Source organism: Coregonus clupeaformis, chromosome 12, assembly GCF_020615455.1.
Source record: "Coregonus clupeaformis isolate EN_2021a chromosome 12, ASM2061545v1, whole genome shotgun sequence".
NCBI classification, from domain to species: domain Eukaryota; kingdom Metazoa; phylum Chordata; class Actinopteri; order Salmoniformes; family Salmonidae; genus Coregonus; species Coregonus clupeaformis.
Window position 1 is genome coordinate 57,344,240 of NC_059203.1, and position 19,079 is coordinate 57,363,318.

A 19,079-nucleotide genomic window follows, 5' to 3' on the forward strand; every position below is an offset into this window, starting at 1 on the left:
CTACTAAGCAAGGGGCACCACCAAGCAAGCGGCACCATGAAGACCAAGGAGCTCTCCAAACAGGTCAGGGACAAAATTGTGGAGAAGTACTTGGGGCGGCAGGTAGCTTAGTGGGTAAAAGCGTTGTGCCAGTAACCGAAAGGTCGCTGGTTCTAATCCCTGAGCTGACTAGGTGAAAAATCTGTCGATTAACCCTAATTGCTCCTGTAAGTTGCTCTGTATAAGAGCGTCTGCTAAATGACGTAAATGTAAGTACAGATCCGAAACTTTGAACGGAGCACCAATAAATCCATTATTTTAAAAAATTGAAAGAATATGGCACCACAACAAACCTGCCAAGAGAGGGCCGCACCTCAAAACTCATGGACCAGGCAAGGACGGCATTAATCAGAGAGGCAACAAAGAGACCAAAGATAGCCCTGAAGGAGCTGCAAAGCTGGTAGGCATGTTGTGTAAATCAATTGATACAAACACCCCAAAAAATCAATTTTAATTCCAGGTTGTAAGGCAAAGAAATTTGAAAAATGCCAAGTGGGGTGAATATTTTTGCAAGCCACTGTAATCATTGACGACTACTTAAAGCAATGCCAAAATTGGAACAGAAACATGCCAGTGAGCATTGGTAGTACATTATCTAGCTACAGTAGAATACATGGGTGATTGACATTGGTTTATGTCAACAGAGGGCATCCAAGAAGAAACATGAATAATAACTTTAGTGAAAATGTTTAGCCTGTAGTAGAGCTAATTTATAACCAAAACATACATTTGATTAGCTAGCCGATTACTAATGGATAGTGAGCAAGTTAAAGCTAGTATTAGATGGTTAGCTAGCTGGATGTCTAAATTACTATAAGCTGAACAATGCTAGGTAGCTAGCTAGCATAAGTTGCTAGCTACCAGACAGTAACATTTTACAAGTTGCAGTCGTCTAATTTGTCTCTCCTTTTAGTATAGATGGGTTGTTATAACATTTATAAAAATGTATACGATGATTTATGTGCCATAATTATAATGAGGACATGGTGTTCCTCGCCTCATTCCATGGAGACTGCCAGTTGTTCTCCACTGCTGCTAAACACTTCTAAGCCTAGCTAGCTACCTGCGTTCGCATTTGGTCCGCCTCTATTTTTCTGAGGGGAATCTTTTCTATGAGCACAATTCCCAACCACCTTTTAAACCCCCCTACCCAAAGTCGTGATTTATAAGGTAGAGTTGTCGGTCTGAAGAGAACACTCCCCAGAAGGTTTTTTCCCATTTCAAAAAGTCAGAGAGAAGCTGACATTCTCTCCAGATCTTGTGTCATTGCGTATAGGCTTATGTTTCTCCAAGGTCGGGATATCCAAGACCATTTGGTGACCAGGTGGATGTCACTCTCCCGCGACAGGTGTGAACCCTCCTTTTTTCCCAGGCAATTCTTAAAGGTTAATGTCATCAATCCAATTTATGAGAGGGCAAAGAAAAGAAGGGGGATAAACTGGCAGTAATAACATTCCCTCCCCATCTCGTCCTTGGATGTATTAGAGGGAGAAAGGCGCCCCGTGCTTCATGGGAGCAGAAAGCACAGCGCCTGGCACTTGAGCTAATCCACTCTGAAAATGTTTTAGTCACATCTGCTTTGTTTTGAGAGTCCCGAGCCAAATGTGAAATTGCATTGTGCCATTTAGCAGCCTCTCCATGTCACATCTCATTGTGCACACGCACTCCCTCCCTCCAACCCCTCTCCTCCTTTGCCTGTCTGAGCTCAATGCCTCGGTCTCAAGGGGTGGGTGTTTGAGTGGGCTGGGGAGGGGTGGAGGAGAGAGAGTGAGAGAGAGAGGCCTTAGTCTCCCATCGCTCTTGCTCATTCACTAAAGATGAAAGTGACGGCTCCCAGCTACTGTGGTGGTTATTTCAGTGGGGATCTGGGGAGTACAGGGGCCTGTGGTGCAGCAGAAGGTGGTAGTCAAAGAGAGTGTGCAGGTATTTGGGAGTTACCTGAATCAGTGAGTATAGTTCCATCAGTCAGCCACATTATTTTTTTCTCGCCCTATAGTTTGTGAATTAACTCTGCTGTCTGATTCCACAGCAAGTTAATAAACAGTTGTGTAAGGGAGGCTGTTCAAAACCAATTACAGTGATGGGGAAATGTGTCTGAGACCTGAAGACTTGAGTTAGAACCTTGAGCTAATGCCTAGGCTTTAGCTCAGCAGGCTAATAGTCGTTGACATACTGAATTAATGTTCAAATTAATACATATACGAAAGCCATGAGTGATAAATATGTAATCCCAGTAGTCCTGTGTTAATTGACCATGTCCCACCCTCAGCATTGTCAGTATGTACCTGCAGTGGGCCACGATGGGGCCGGCGTTGGGAGGGTTGAGGAACTTGACCTGGCGGACAAAGCCCAGGAGGCCGGTGGCATAGCAGGGCACCCCATGGTCAGGCCAGCTAGTGAAGTGGAATTGACGGATCTCCCGAATCTCATGGTGGCCCTTCTGAAAGAAAACAAATTAGAGGCTCAAGTAGAAACATACACAGTGGACTTCCTGGAAACATCGGTCCTATTTGTCTCAGTCGATTCCTATGAACAATTTATGTACGCATGACTGTAAGCCGCTTTGGATAAAAGCATATGCTAAATGGCATATATTAAATTATAAACTGTGGGTTGACAACAAAATGGAGGCTCAAATGTAGACATCAAATCAAGTTGTATTCATCACATGCATTGTAAACAACAGTTGTGGACTAAGAGTGAAATTACTTATGGGCCCTTCCCAACATTGTAGAGAGAAAGAAAAGAAAGAAATAGTAGAAAATAAATAATACAGTGGCTTGTGAAAGTATTCACCCCCTTGGAATTTTTCCTATTTTGTTACCTTACAACCTGGAATTAAAATTGTTTTTTGGGGGGGTTTGTATCAATTGATTTACACAACATGCCTACCACTTTGAAGATGCAAAATATTTTTTGGGGTGAAACAAACAAGAAATAAGACAAAAAAACGGTAAACTTGAGCGTGCATAACTATTCACCCCCCAAAGTCAATACTTTGTAGAGCCACCTTTTGCAGCAATTACAGCTGCAAGTCTCTTGGGGTATGTCTCTATTAGCTTGGCACATCTAGCCACTGGGATTTTTGACCTTTCTTCGAGGTAAAACTGCTCCAGCTCCTTCAAGTTGGATGGGTTCCGCTGGTGTACAGCAATCTTTAAATCATACTACAGATTCTCAATTGGATTGAGGTCTGGGCTTTGACTAGGCCATTCCAATACATTTAAATGTTTCCCCTTAAAACACTCGAGTGTTGCTTTAGCAGTATGCTTAGGGCCATTGTCCTGCTGGAAGGTGAACCTCCATCCCAGTCTGAAATCTCTGGACGACTGAAACAGGTTTCCCTCAAGAATTTCCCTGTATTTAGCGGCATCCATCATTCCTTCAATTCTGACCAGTTTCCCAGTCCCTGCCGATGAAAAACATCCCCACAGCATGATACTGCCGACACCATGCTTCATTGTGGGGATGGTGTTCTCGGGGTGATGAGAGGTGTTGGGTTTGCGCCAGACATAGCGTTTTCCTTGATGGCCAAAAAGCAACATTTACGTCTCATCTGACCAGAGTCCCTCCTTCCATATGTTTGGGGAGTCTCCCACATGCCTTTTTGCGAACATCAAACGTGTTTGCTGATTTCTTTCTTTAAGCAATGGCTTTTTTCTGGCCACTCTTCCGTAAAGCCCAGCTCTATAGAGTGTACGGCTTAAAGTGGTCCTCTGACAGATACTCCAATCTCCGCTGTGGAGCTTTGCAGCTCCTTCAGGGTTATCTTTGGTCTCTTTGTTGCCTCTCTGATTAATGCCCTCCCTGCCTGGTCTGTGAGTTTTGGGGGGTGGCCCTCTCTTGGCAGGTTTGTTGTGGTGCCATATTCTTTCCATTTTTTTTAAAATGATTTAATGGTGCTCCGTGGGATGTTCAAAGTTTCGGATATTTTTTTATAACCCAACCCTGATCTGTACTTCTCCACATCTTTGTCCCTGACCTGTTTGGAGAGCTCCTTGGTCTTCATGGTGCCGCTTGCTTGGTGGTGCCCCTTGCTTTGTGGTGTTACAGACTCTGGGGCCTTTCAGAACAGGTGTATATATACTGAGATCATGTGACAGATCATGTGACACTTAGATTGCACACAGGTGGACTTTATTTAACTAATTATGTGACTTCTGGAGGTAATTTGTTGCGCCAGATCTTATTTACGGACTTCATAGCAAAGGTTGTGAATACATAGGCATGGCACCACTTTTCCGTTATTAATTTTTTGAAACAAGTTATTTTTTAAATTTCACTTCACCAATTTGGCCTATTCTGTGTATGTCCATTACATGAAATCCATATAAAATCAATTCAAATTACAGGTTGTAATGCAACAAAATGGGAAAAACGCCAAGGGGGATGAATACTATTGCAAGGCACTGTAGATACAAAATGAGTAACGATAACTTGGCTATATACAAGGGGTACCAGTACCGAGGTAATTGCGGTAGATATGTACATATAACTAGGATTAAAGTGACAGATGGTAAACACTAGCAGCAGCGTATGTGATGCAAAAAGGGTCAATGCAGATAGTCCGGGTAGCTATTTGGTTAACTATTTAACTAACTATTTAGCAGTCTTATGGCTTGGGGGTAGAAGCTCTTCATGGTCCTGTTGGTTCCAGACTTGGTGCATCAGTACCGCTTGCCATGCGGTAGCAGAGAGAACAATCTATGACTTGGGTGTCTGGAGTCTTTTTTAGGGTTTTCCTCTGGCACCGCCTGCTATAGAGGACCTGGATTGCAGGGAGCTCAGCCCCAGTGATGTACTGGGCCGTCCGCACTACCCTCTGTAGCGCCTTGCAGATGTAGACAGTCAAGATGCTCTCTAGATCAGCTGTTTAACTTTTTGAGAATCTGAGGGCCCATACCAAATCGTTTCAGCCTCCTGAGGGGGAAGAGTGATGAGCTAGGAGGGCAGTATGGTGTTGAACAATGAGCTGTAGTCAATGAATAGCATTCTCACGTACAGTGCATTCGGAAAGTATTCAGACCCCTTGATTTTTTTCCACATTTTGTTATGTTACAGCTTTATTCTAAAATTGATTAAATTAATTTTAATGAATTCAATCTACACACAATACCCCATAATGACAAAGCGAAAACAAGTTTTTAAAATGTTTTCCAAATGTATTAAAAATAAAATAAACCTTATTTACAGAAGTATTCAGACCCTTTTCTATTAGACTCGACATTGAGATCAGGTGCATCCTGTTTACATTGAAATTTCAATTGATTGGACATCATTTGGAAAGGCACACACCTGTCTATAGAAGGTCCCAAAGTTGACAGCTCATATCAGAGCGAAAACCAAGCCATGAGGTCGAAGGAATTGTCCGTAGAGCTCCGAGACAGGATTGTGTGGAGACACAGATCTTTGGAAGAGTACCAAAACATTTCTGCAGCATCGAAGGTCCCCAAGAACACAGTGATTGTAGATTGAGGAGGGGTATAAAAACTATTTAATCCATTTTAGAATAAGGCTATAATGTAACAAAATGTGGAAAAAGTCAAGGGGTCTGAATACTTTCCGAATGCACTGTAGGTGTTCCTTTTGTCCAAGTGGGAAAGGGACGTGTGAAGTGCAATAGAGATGGTGTCATCTGTGGATCTGTTGGGGTTGGTACGCAAATTGGATTGGGTCCAGGGTGTCTGTGATGATGGTGTTGATGTGAGCCATGACCAGCCTTTCGAATCATTTCATGGCTACAGATGTGAGTGCTACTGGGCAATAGTCATTTAGACAGGTTCAATTGGCGTTCTTGGGCACACAGACTATAGTTGTCTGCTTGAAACATGTAGGTATTTAAGACTGGGTCAGGGAGAGGTTTAAAATGTCAGTGAAGACACTTGCTAGCTGGTTGGCGCATGCTCTGAGTACACGTCCTGGTAATCTGTCTGTCCCTACGGCCTTGTGAATGTTAACCTGTTTAAAGGCCTTACATCGGCTATGGAGAGCATGATCACACAGTCGTCCGGAACAGCTGGTGCTCTCACGCATGGTTCAGGGTTGCTTGCCTCGACGCAAGCATAGAAGGCATTTGGCTTATCTGGTAGGCTCATGTCACTGGGCAGCTCGCGGCTGGGTTTCCCTTTGTAATCCGTGATAGTTTGCAAGCGCTGCCAAATTCGACGACAGTCAGAGCCGGTGTAGTAGGATTCGATCTTAGTCCTGTATTGATGCTTTGCCTGTTTGATGGTTCATTGGAGGGCGTAGCAGGATTTCTTATAAGCATCCGGGTTAGAGTCCCGCTCCTTGAAATCGGCAGCTCTAGCCTTTAGCTTAGTGCTGACAGAGCTGGTGTAACTGAGTCAGGTTTGTAGGCCTCCTTGCTCGCACACGCTTTTTCAGTTCTGCCCACACATTTTCTATTGGATTGAGGTCAGGACTTTGTGATGGTCACACCAATACCTTGACTTTGTTGTCCTTAAGTCATTTTGCCACAACTTTGGAAGTACGCTTGGGGTCATTGTCCATTTGGAAGACCCATTTGCGACCAAGCTTTAACTTTCTGACTGATGTCTTGAGATGTTGCTTCAATATATCCACATAATTTTCCTTCCTCATGATGCCATCTATTTTGTGAAGTGCACCAGTCCCTCCTGCAGCAAAGCACCCCTACAGCATGATGCTGCCACCCCCGTGCTTCACGGTTGGGATTGTGTTCTTCGGCTTGCAAGTAACCCCCTTTTTCCTCCAAATATAACGATGGTCATTATGGCCAAACTGTTTTTGTTTCATCAGACCGCAGGACATTTCTCAAAAAAGTATGATCTTTGTCCCAATGTGCAGTTGCAAACCGTAGTCTGGCTTTTTTATGGCGGTTTTGGAGCAGTGGCTTCTTCCTTGCTGAGCGGCCTTTCAGGTTATGTTGATATAGGACTCGTTTTACTGTGGATATAGATACTTTTGTACCTGTTTCCTCCAGCATCTTCACAAGGTCCTTTGCTGTTGTTCTGGGATTGATTTGCACTATTCGCACCAAAGTACATTCATCTCTAGGAGACAGAACGCGTCTCCTTCCTGAGCAGTATGACGGCTGCGTGGTCCCATGGTGTTTATACTTGCGTACTATTGTTTGTACAGATGAACGTGGTACCTTCAGGCGTTTGGAAATTGCTCCCAAGGATGAACCAGACTTGTGGAGGTCTACAATTATTTTTCTGAGGTCTTGGTTGATTTCTTTTCATTTTCCCATGATGTCAAGCAAAGAGGCACTGAGTTTGAAGTTAGGCCTTGAAATACATCCACAGGTACAACTCCAATTGACTCAAATGATGTCAATTAGCCTATCAGAAGCTTCTAAAGCCATTATATAATTTTCTGGAACTTTCCAAGTTGTTTAAAGGCACAGTCAACTTAGTGTATGTAAACTTCTGACCCACTGGAATTGTGATACAGTGAATTATAAGTGAAATAATCTGTAAACAAATGCAAATTAATTACTTAAAAATCATACAATGTGATTTTCTGGATTTTTGTTATAGATTCCATCTCTCACAGTTGAAGTGTACCTATGATAAAAATTACAGACCTCTACATGCTTTGTAAGTAGGAAAACCTGCAAAATCGGCAGTGTATCAAATACTTGTTCTCCCCACTGTATATATATATATAGGGGGTAGATCAACTTTGCAGATAGATTGTAACTTCCATCAATGTAATTGTCTGCATCACTTCCAATCCCCCATATGTTTTTTTTCCTCTCGCATATATATATATATATATATATATATATATATACATACACATAAATACATATACATTTTGCATCATTCCATTCCATCTTTATTAAAATATATATATATATATATATATATATATATATTTTTAATAAAGATGGAATGATGCAAAATGTAAGGTAACTAACACTATAGTCAGTGACAGTTACACATGAATTTGGGTATAACTGACGGTGGCTAACAATAGTGGCTAATATTTAACAATCTATTATACACTTTGTAAAATAAAATACAGTGTAAAGTCTGGGCATATAATTAAAACATTCTAGAAATTATAAATCAACTCGTAGGTTTGGCGCCATACTGTCATTTGAACATCACTACAGAAGCCTATAGCTTGGGTCTCCGCTGTACAGTAGGTATATAGAAATATACAAATAATATTTGATAAAATATTGAATTTGGCCTTTACTACAATAGCCCATAGAAACACATTGAATAACACATTCATAAATGGCAAAACAGACAATCAAAACATTTATCATAAGGAATAAGATGTTGAAGTGTCTTTCCTATATTTAGGAGATATAAGAAAGCTAAGGATATATTTTAGTTTTTTGGACACATACACTACATGACCAAAAGTATGTGGACACCTGCTCGTTCAACATCTCATTCCAAAATCATGGGCATTAATATGGAATTGGTCCCCCTTTTGCTTCTATAACAGCCTCCACTCTTCTGGTAAGGCTTTCCACTAGATATAGGAACATTCCTGCGGGGACTTGCTTCCATTCAGTCACAAGAGCATTAGTGAGGTCGTGCACTGATGTTGGGCGATTAGGCCTGGCTCGCAGTCAGTGTTCCAATTCATCCCAAAGGTGTTCGATGGGGTTGAGGTCAGGGCTCAATGCAGGCCAGTCAAGTTCTTCCACACCAATCTCGACAAACCATTTCTGTTTGGACCTCGCTTTGTGTATGGTGGCATTGTCATGCTGAAACCGAAAAGGGCCTTCCCCAAACTGTTGCCACAAAGTTGAAGGCACAGAATCGTTTAGAATGTCATTGCATGCTGTAGCGTTAAGATTAATTTGTCATTTGACAAGGCTACTCTAGTTGTCATAGTAACCATTGGTGTGTGTGCAGTGGTGTAGGCTGATTGGTGGTGGCGCTTGTGCTTCCTATCACTTAGAAGTTATGTACAAACTAAGGTGACAACAATGTCTGCCATGGATGTTTCCCAGTTGCTTTGAATGTTCAAAATCATAGGGTAAGAACACGTTTAAAGCTTCAAAGGATAACATGATTCAACTTTCAAAACGAGTCCTTTCAAAACAAGTCATTTTTGGCTAGCCACAGCAGTCAACTAGCTAGTTAGATAGATGTTTAGCTTTCTAGCACATTCACTAACTTGTTTGTAAACAATTAACAAGCTAGTTAGCTACCACATGTTATTTTCAAACTGTCAACAGAGTAGCTAGCAAGCAACAAGATATGCTGAGTAACAGTCTAAAATCACTTGAGGGCAAATACATCAGATTTGACCATTCAGACAGAAGTCACATGGCCAGGAATCAGATTTGAAGTTGAAATATCTGATTCCATGTGCTTTTTGGCTGTTCAGACTGCAGAAAAAAAACAGATTCTAATCAGATATGAAAATAAATAGGATTTGAGGCACTTGCATCATTTAGCAGATGCTCTTATCCAGAGCGACTTACAGTTAGTGAGTGCCCTCCGTGGGAATCGAACCCACAACCCTGCCGTTGCAAACGCCCTGCTCTACCAAATGAGCTACGTCCCTGTTGGCCATTCCCTCCCCTACCCTGGACCAATTGTGCGCTGCTCCATGGGTCTCCCAGTCGGCTACGACAGAGCCTGGATTCGAACCAGAATCTCTAGTGGCACAGCTAGCACTGTGATGCAGTGCCTTAAACCACTGCGCCACTCAGCTAGCACTGCGAATGTGACCAAGGCTTTAGAGAATCTGCTAGAGTGAACCCCCATAAAGTGAGATATCGAAACAATATATTTGAAATAGAACCCACCAATAAGGATATCAGCCAAGGCAATAGCACTTAAAGGGAGTGGATGTGCGGAAACTGGAAAGTGGCCATTTACAGTACAGTATAACGCTGGGCTACAGTAGTATTAATAATCACAGGCTTCACACCTCCACTCCCTTTTAACTCCCATTTAACTGTACTGTATATAAGAATATGAATACGTACACTACCAGTCAAAAGTTTGGACACACCTACTCATTCAAGGGTTTTTCTTTATTTTTAAAAAATTTTGCGTTGTCGAATAATAGTGAAGACATCAAAACGATGAAATAACACATATGGAATCATGTACTAACCAAAAAAGTGTTAAACAAATCAAAATATATTTTATAATTGAGATTCTTCAAATAGCTACCCTTTGCCTTGATGACAGCTTTGCACACTCTTGGCATTCTCTCAACCAGCTTCACCTGGAATGCTTTTACAACAGTCTTGAAGGAGCACTTGTTGGCTGCTTTTTTTCATTCACTCTGCTGTCCGACTCATCCCAAAGCATCTCAATTGGGTTGAGGTCGGGGGATTGTGGAGGCCAGGTCATCTGATGCAGCACTCCATCACTCTCCTTCTTGGCAAAATAGCCCTTACACAACCTGGATGTGTGTTGGGTCATTGTTCTGTTGAAAAACAAATGATAGTCCCACTAAGCCCAAACCAGATGGGATGGCGTATCGCTGCAGAATGCTGTGGTAGCCATGTTAGTTAAGTGTGCCTTGAATTCTAAATAAATCACAGACAGAGTCACCAGCAAAGCACCCCCACACTGTAACACCTCCTCCATCATACTTTACGGTGGGAACTTCACATGCGGAGATCATCCGTTCACCCACACCGCGTCTCCCAAAGACACAGCGGTTTGAACCAAAAATCTCCAATTTGGACTCCAGACCAAAGGACAAATTTCCACGCTCTAATGTCCATTGCTCGTGTTTCTTGGCCCAAGCAGGTCTCTTCTTATTATTGGTGTCCTTTAGTAGTGGTTTCTTTGCAGCAATTCGACCTTGAAGGCCTGATTCACACAGTCCCCTCTAAACAGTTGATGTTGAGATGTGTATGTTACTTGAACTCTGTGAAGCATTTATTTCGGCTGCAATTTCTGAACTTATCCTCTGCAGCAGAGGTAACTCTGGGTCTTCCATTCCTGTGGCGGTCCTCATGAGAGCCAGTTTCATCATAGCGCTTGATGGTTTTTGCGACTGCACTTGAAGAAACTTTCAAAGTTCTTGAAATGTTCCGTATTGACTGACCTTCATGTCTTAAAGTAATGATGGACTGTCGTTTCTCTTTACTTATTTGAGCTGTTCATGGCACAACATGGACTTGGTATTTTACCAAATAGGGCTATCTTCTGTCACAACACAACTGATTGGCACAAAAGCATTAAGATGGAAAGAAATTCCACAAATGAACTTTTAAGAAGGCACACCTGTTAATTGCAATGCATTCCAGGTGACTACCTCATGAAGATGGTTGAGAGAATTCCAAGAGTATGCAGAGCTGTCATCAAGGCAAAGGGTGGCTATTTGAAGAATCTCAAATCTAAAATACATTTTGATTTGTTAAACACTTTCTTGGTTACTACATGATTCCATATGTGTTATTTCATAGTTTTGATGTCTTGACTTTTATTCTACAATGTAAAAAAAAAATTAAATAAAGAAAAACCCTTGAATGAGTAGGTGTGTCCAAACTTTTGACTGGTACTGTATTTATGAATAGTGTGTGAATAGTATTTTTGTTATCTCGTGGTGTCTTTCCTATATATAACTCTGATTTAAAATAATACACATTTTTGGAATTGAATGTCATATCTCATGTTGTTCTTGTCTATTACTGTTCTGTACTTTGTCATGTATTTGTACATTTTATGTGGACACCAGGAAGAGTAGCTGCAGCATGTGCAGTAGCTAATGGGGCTCCTAATAAACTATACTCTCTGCGCTAATGCTAAGTGGTTAATTGCCATTTGGGTTGGTGAACTGTTTAATCCCTGCCTGCCAGCGTTGATATGCCGGCAAAGCCCACATAACACTTCACACTGCAGTTAAAATACCTCGCCTGTTTGGAGTGTATGGAGACTTGGGTCGACAGGTGCACTATTGAAGGTGGTAACGGTGTAAATCGGGGGGGTAAACTATGTCTAAGCTTGCCAACCCAGTGGGCTCTGGCTCATTTTATTTTCAACGGATTAAAGTCTGTGTGTGCGGGCCTTAAGATCTATCTATCTGCGTTGTGCAGTAAAATAATCCCTTTGGATTCGTCATTAATAATGCTTTTCATAATATCAGAGCACATTATTTGACGTAATTAAAACGATTGAATACGCTATATTTGAAAGCATACGAAGCGTGAACCCATCACGGTGCACTGCTTTTTAAGGCCCATGAATTAAGGTTGTGGTGTGATAGCGTAGCTCTGTAATGACAACTTCCTGTTTCCCTTTCAAATGGAGAGTGTGAGAAGGTTAAAAGGAACTTTTTCTTTCTTGCAAAACTGATGGATTAATTGCAGGCAAAATTCGTTGACTACAAGCTGTTGTGCTGTCTGCTTAAGCGGCTTTCACGGAGCCACAAAATATGCATTTCAAGACTATCAAAGCTTGCTTGTTTGATGACTGTTCCTCTGATGTTTCCCTTTCAAAGAAAAAAAAGCTAACAGAACAATGGTGTCGAATTCTGAATCCTGCATCCCAACTATATTGTGCTTCTTTCAATGCAAATCCTCACTGATTACTAGTGTTCAATTATACTCCCATTTCCCAGTTGAGCAACCTAGCTTCAACCTTGCAGTCAACCACATATGTAAATCCATTAGGTTGGAATGAATGAAAACAAAACAAGCGAACATGGTTATTGACTTAGTCGGTTTACCTTCTGGACTGTGAAGGTGCGGATGACGTACTCGGCCAGTGGCTCTGTCTCAATCAGTGTCACCTTGATATCTCCGTACACATCAGTCTCGTCAGGCCAGTACCTCACGCACTTCACCTGGGAAGAGAAACATTCATGGTCAAATCCTTGTCTCTTAAAGTGGCTGTGCGGGACTTTTGCCTCTGGGGTGCTGTTGAGCCAAAAGTGTTCCCGAAAGGGACAGAAATAATATTATTAATTTAACATTACAGGACCAATCATTTCATTATATTTCTGTGGTTGATAGTATATTCATAATTTACAAAGAGGCCTAATTGAATTACATTGAAAAACATTTTTTTTATTATTTGTTGTTGATTTGTTGTGAACTATTTGTTGTTGTGAACAGTAATGGTATGAGGTGTAGGGAAGGGGAATATCAGCTATGACTGACACACCCTGACCTATTAAACAACTGGCTCTTCACCAAGTGTTTTTCGAGCAGCGGGGAAATAAACAGCACATAAATCCATTCCGTATAAGAACGTTGACGGTTCTGCAATAACGTCACACGTTCTTAGCCACTTGGCAGTGTCCCCAGAGTAGTACTCCTCTAACACCTTTCAAATCCGCTTTGATGAACTCACCCTGCCCACTTCCACCAGGTTCGTAACCATGACGATACTGACAGAATTCTCTTGCCAGATCATCCTCCAGAAATCTCTCACCGTCTCCTGCATGGGGCCTGGAAGGAGAAAAGAAAGCAAGGATAAGATCAAGAAGGATTGGACAGAGATGATCATAACAGGAACCAGGAAGTACACATAGGAGCCAAGTGTTCGAATTGTGTCATTATGGCTGCATTAAAAATGGTACCCTATCCCCGAGAATGGCACCTTCTATCCCCTATAAAGTGCACTACCTTTGACTAGAGCCCCCATTGGCTTCCCAATGCAGTTATACTTTCTGAAGAACCTTGAGATTTATGACATCACCGTCTCATCATGCTTTATCTGATCCCAGAAGCAGAGCAACTTATCCACTGCACAACCATGCCCACGATCAATTTAAGATAAGCCCCCATTTGTTATGGAACTAAAGAAATGGTGTCTTCAATTTGTTATTGGCTTTAACTGTGTTTTTATTTTATTTAGGGTGTCCAAGTAATTGCCTCCCCCATGTCTGGGGACACATTTCCAGCGGTCTACTGTCTTTACAGACCTCCCCTCCATCCAATTGAATTACCTTGTGTGGCGATGTAATGTCTTGGTCTATGATACCCCTGTGAGAAAGAGAAGAGAAAAAATAAAAACCTAAGGTGTAACAGCGCAAGGTCCTTTCCAAATCAGATCAAATCCGAGCCTCTTCATTTTCCTATCCGCCAAAATAAAAGGCAATTCTGTCATATTGTTCCATCGAGACAAATTGCCTTGTTCACGTTAATATATCAATTTCATATCATTAATATGACATTGTCATTTCACCATATCAACTGTGTGAAAAAAACAAACATTTTCAAATTCATTACTATTGCAACCGCTGTGAGATAAATTAACAATCAACACAGTTGAGGCTCCTAGGGCTAGAGCCAGGTATAACAGTCAATTTTACCAGCGGATCCTGGCACAATCGACCCAGTCATTGTTTTATTAGATGAAATGGGGCTTGATGACATGATTATAGATACAGCTGTAATGCCGACTTATACTGATGCTGCTTCTCAAAGTGCAGGGCATTCACAGCATCTACAGCATAATAGAGACAATCATATGGACACTGTCATTATCGTAGTTATGTCATTGCAGGATGCTTTCATCCAAAGAGCAGCAAATACATGCTCAGATGCACTGTGTTTGCAGCAGATAATAATATGTCAACGTTACAGGCACATAGTAACATGTTCTACTACAATTCCCATAATGCTCTGTGCAATATTTGATTATATCTTAGTAAAGATGATCTGAAGTGAAAATAATGCTGTCTCATCTCCTATAAAAAGTCAAATACAAAGACATTATGATAAAATGATTCCCTTCACGTCACCGCTGCCTGATACTTACGTCTATGTAGCTGGCATTGATGTAGTCCGAGTGGGGGTCTCCATCCAGCAGTTGCAGTCTGACACGAGTGTGGTCATCTGTGGGGTCAAATATTCACAAAGAGCAGGCCTAAAGTTACATTTACCCATTTAAGTTTCACACAACTACACCTGAACACCATGTCTGAGGACTACGTTGCGTCCCAAATGACACCCTATTCGTTACATAGTGCACTACTTTTGACCAGAGCTCTGTGGGCCCAGGTCAAAAGTAGTGCACTAAATAGTGCAAAGTTTAGTACACAGCCTACATGGGCTGCTACCACAGATTACAGTGCCTTGCAAAAGTATTCGTCGCCCTTGGCGTTTTTCCTATTTTGTGGCATTACAACCTGTAATTTAAATGGATTTTTATTTGGATTTCATGTAATGGACATACACAAATAGTCCAAATTGGGGAAGTGAAATGAAAAAAATGTATTGCTTCTGAAAATTCTAAAAAATGAATAACGGAAAAGTGGTGCGTGCATATGTATTCACCCCCTTTGCTATGAAGACCCTAAATAAGACCTGGTGCAACAAATTACCTTCAGAAGTCACCTGTGCGCAATTTAAGTGTCACATGATCTGTCACATGATCTCAGTATATATACACCTGTTCTGAATGACCCCAGAGTCTGCAACACCACTAAGCAAGGGGCACCACCAAGCAAGTGGCACCATGAAGACCAAGGAGCTCTCCAAACAGGTCAGGGACAGTTGTGAAAAAAGTACAGATCAGGGTTGGGTTATAAAAAAATGTCAGAAACTTTGAACATCCCACGGAGCACCATTTAAATCCATTATAAAAAAAAAATGAAAGAATATGGCACCACAACAAACCTGCCAAGAGAGGGCTGCCCCCCAAAACGCACAGACTAGGCAAGGAGGGCATTAATCAGAGAGGCAACAAAGAGACCAAAGATAACCCTGAAGGAGCTGCAAAGCTCCACAGCGGAGATTGGAGTATCTGTCAGAGGACCACTTTAAGCCGTACACTCTATAGAGCTGGGCTTTACGGAAGAGTGGCCAGAAAAAAGCCATTGCTTAAAGAAAGAAATCAGCAAACACGTTTGGTGTTCGCCAAAAGGCATGTGGGAGACTCCCCAAACATATGGAAGAAGGGACTCTGGTCAGATGAGACTAAAATTTAGCTTTTTGGCCATCAAGGAAAACACTATGTCTGGCGCAAACCCAACACCTCTCATCACCCCGAGAACACCATCCCCACAGTGAAGCATGGTGGTGGCAGTATCATGCTATGGGGATGTTTTTCATCGGCAGGGACTGGGAAACTGGTCAGAATTGAAGGAATGATAGATGGCACTAAATACAGGGAAATTCCCGAGGGAAACCTGTTTCAGTCTTTCAGAGATTTGAGACTGGGACGGAGGTTCACCTTCCAGCAGGACAATGACCCTAAGCATACTGCTAAAGCAACACTCGAGTGGTGTAAGTGGAAACATTTAAATGTCTTGGAATGGCCTAGTCAAAGCCCAGGCCTCAATCCAATTGAGTATCTGTGGTATGACTTAAAGATTGCTGTACACCAGCAGAACCCATTGAACTTGAAGGAGCTGGAGCAGTGGAAGAATGGACAAAAAACCCAGTGGCTAGATGTGCCAAGCTTATAGAGACATACCTCAAGAGACTTGCAGCTGTAATTGCTGCAAAAGGTGGCTCTACAAAGTATTCACTTTCACACAAAACATTTTTTTGTAAATCAATTGATACAAAACCCGCAAAAAATCCATTTTAATTCAAGGTTGTAAGGCAAGAAAATAGGAAAAATGCCAAGGGGGGTGAATACTTTCGCAAGCCACTGTATATGAAAAAACACACTCTAGTGATAGAGACTGATTTGCAGTATTTTAATGGCAAAAAAACAATTTGTAGCACCGTAGAAGCATCAGTCACTCTGTGTAGTCTATTATACCCATGGGACTGATTACAAAGACATGTTTCTTCCTCCTCTTCAGAGAAACGATTTCCATCTTGAAACTGCCAAAAGCGCCACTAGGTCCTTACACAGAGAACATGACTAATCTCACTGCATGACTGAATTATTTACTTCAACCGCAAAATCTACCTCTCTCTCCACAAACACATGACCCATTACTGTAATTTCGACATGTGAAATATTGAGCGTGACTTCACAGGGCCTCGTCTTGGCAATGAAGGGAGTGATGGTGATGGCGGTGGCGGTAGGGCCTGTTTGAGGAGGAGGAAAGGACCTGATGACGATGGGAGGATGAGTAACACACTGCTCTCGTCTCACTTTGATCTGTGTGAAATGCAAATGTTCTGGCACCGCAGCATGTCTCATGACTGATTTGATGCTCCTGGTTGAAAGGCCCAGAAGCCAGCCAGCCAGCAAGGTATATATTGACGAGGACAGATTCATATCTGCGCTTAACATAGATATCGGTCTATATTCCGGGGTTATCTTCTTTCTGATCTCTCTTTACTGGGCAACGATGGTTAAAAACCAACATTCCATTGGTCGGCCGAGTGACTCTCCTCTTTTCCCTTCCTACCACTCCTCTCACATAACCCCCTTATGCCAGGAGACCATCTGCATGCATCCTGCCCTCCTCCCTTCCACAGAGAGCATGGCATGCAGAGAGACAGAGGTAACTAAACAAGACTGTGTCAGCTATCACAACAAAAGCCCGCTACAGGGAGGCCTCTCCTCGATCCGTGCCCAGAGTGGTGCGTATAATTGGGCAGGGACTGGAGGCTCCGGTGTGGATGCTGGCTGGGGCGGGTGATGGGACTGGGAATGGGCCTGGGGCTGGCCAGGGTAACACTTTATTTGGATAGTCCATCTGTAGTAAGGTTGAATCCCGGAAACGGGTTACCAAGATTTACCGCCCAAACCCACTCACTTTTCCAGGGATAAATAACTATGAGAAACCGGTAAATAATACATTATTTATGACAACAGTATGACATGAAATGGAACTGTTAAATGATATGTGATGTCTAAATATGGCTTCTCTATGGCCTTCTCTCTGCTATCTGCATGATCAATCATCAACGCTCAGGGTGGGGAGCCAGTTCACAATGCGTGTATCATCTCATCACAGTAATCTTGTGACAGGTAGGCCTACATTTGCTGCAGCGTTGTCTATTCTACAGTCATATAAGGACTGAATGCACGTCTCCATCTGGCTTTCAGGGGTCACCATATTTTTTGTGACTGTAGAAAAATTGTAAAGATTATTTCTTTTTTTATTGCAGCTGCATTTTTTTAATAACATTCTATCACTTGAAAATCTTTGCTTTAAATCAGTTCATATGCGAGCAATCTTTCTCTCTACATCAATTCCATTCAAATTTCATCCAAAATAGATAATCCTGTTCAAGATAGATTTTTAGAAATGTTGGCACATTTATTGAAAATTAAATACAGAAATATCTCATTTACATAAGTATGCACACCCCTGAGTCAATACATGTTAGAATTACCTTTGGCTGCGATTACAGCTGTGAGTTATTCTGGGTAAGTCCCATGTAGCTCAGTTGGTAGAGCATGGCTCTTGCAGTTGGTAGAGCATGGTGCTTGCAACGCCAGGGTTGTGGTTTCGATTCCAATGAGGGGCCAGTATGAAAAATGTATGTACTCACTAACTGTAAGTTGCTCTGGATAAGAGCATCTGCTAAATTACATAAATGTAAGTTTCTAAGAGCTTTGCACACCTGGATTGTACAATGTTTGCCCATTATTCTTTAAAAAATTATTCAAGCTTTGTCAAACTGGTTGTTGATCATTGCTAGTTGATCATTTTCAAGCAGATTTAAGTTAAAACTGTAACTCGGCTACTCAGGAACATTCACTCTCTTCTTGGTAAGTAACTCCAGTGTAGATTTGGCCTTGTGTTTTAGGTTAATTCATCTCCCAGTGTCTGGTGGAAAGCAGACTAAACAAGGTTTTCCTCTAGGATTTTGCCTGTGCTTAGCTCCATTCCGTTTCTTTTTTATTTTGAAAAACTCCTCAGTCCTTAACGATGACAATCACACCAATAACATGATGCAGCCACCAATATGATTGAAAATATGGAGAGTGATACTCAGTAATGTGTTGTATTGGATATTCCCCAAACATAACACTTTGTATTCAGGACAAAAAGTGAATTGCTTTGCCACATTTTTACCCAGCAATACTTTAGTGCCTTGTTGAAAACAGGATTCATGTACAAGCTTCCTTCTTTTCACTCTGTCAATTAAATTAGTATTGTGGAGTAACTACAATGTTGTTGATGCATCCTCAGTTTTCTCCTAACACAGCCATTAAACTCTAACTATTTTAACATCACACCTTCCTTCCTCTCCT

The 19,079-nt window shown here is 41.8% G+C and overlaps 1 protein-coding gene across 1 annotated transcript in view; it reads right to left on the bottom strand.

Moving 5' to 3' along the window:
• LOC121578298 (receptor-type tyrosine-protein phosphatase T-like) overlaps positions 1-19,079 on the bottom strand; it is a 510,655-nt gene that overhangs the window by 34,806 nt on the left and 456,770 nt on the right. Inside the window, exons 22-26 of the mRNA XM_045223992.1 lie at positions 14,727-14,803; positions 13,912-13,948; positions 13,314-13,411; positions 12,688-12,804; positions 2,325-2,479 (exon numbers count right to left, since the gene is read on the bottom strand). Coding sequence (XP_045079927.1) covers positions 2,325-2,479; positions 12,688-12,804; positions 13,314-13,411; positions 13,912-13,948; positions 14,727-14,803 — 484 coding nt within the window. The remainder of the gene's footprint in view (positions 1-2,324; positions 2,480-12,687; positions 12,805-13,313; positions 13,412-13,911; positions 13,949-14,726; positions 14,804-19,079) is intronic.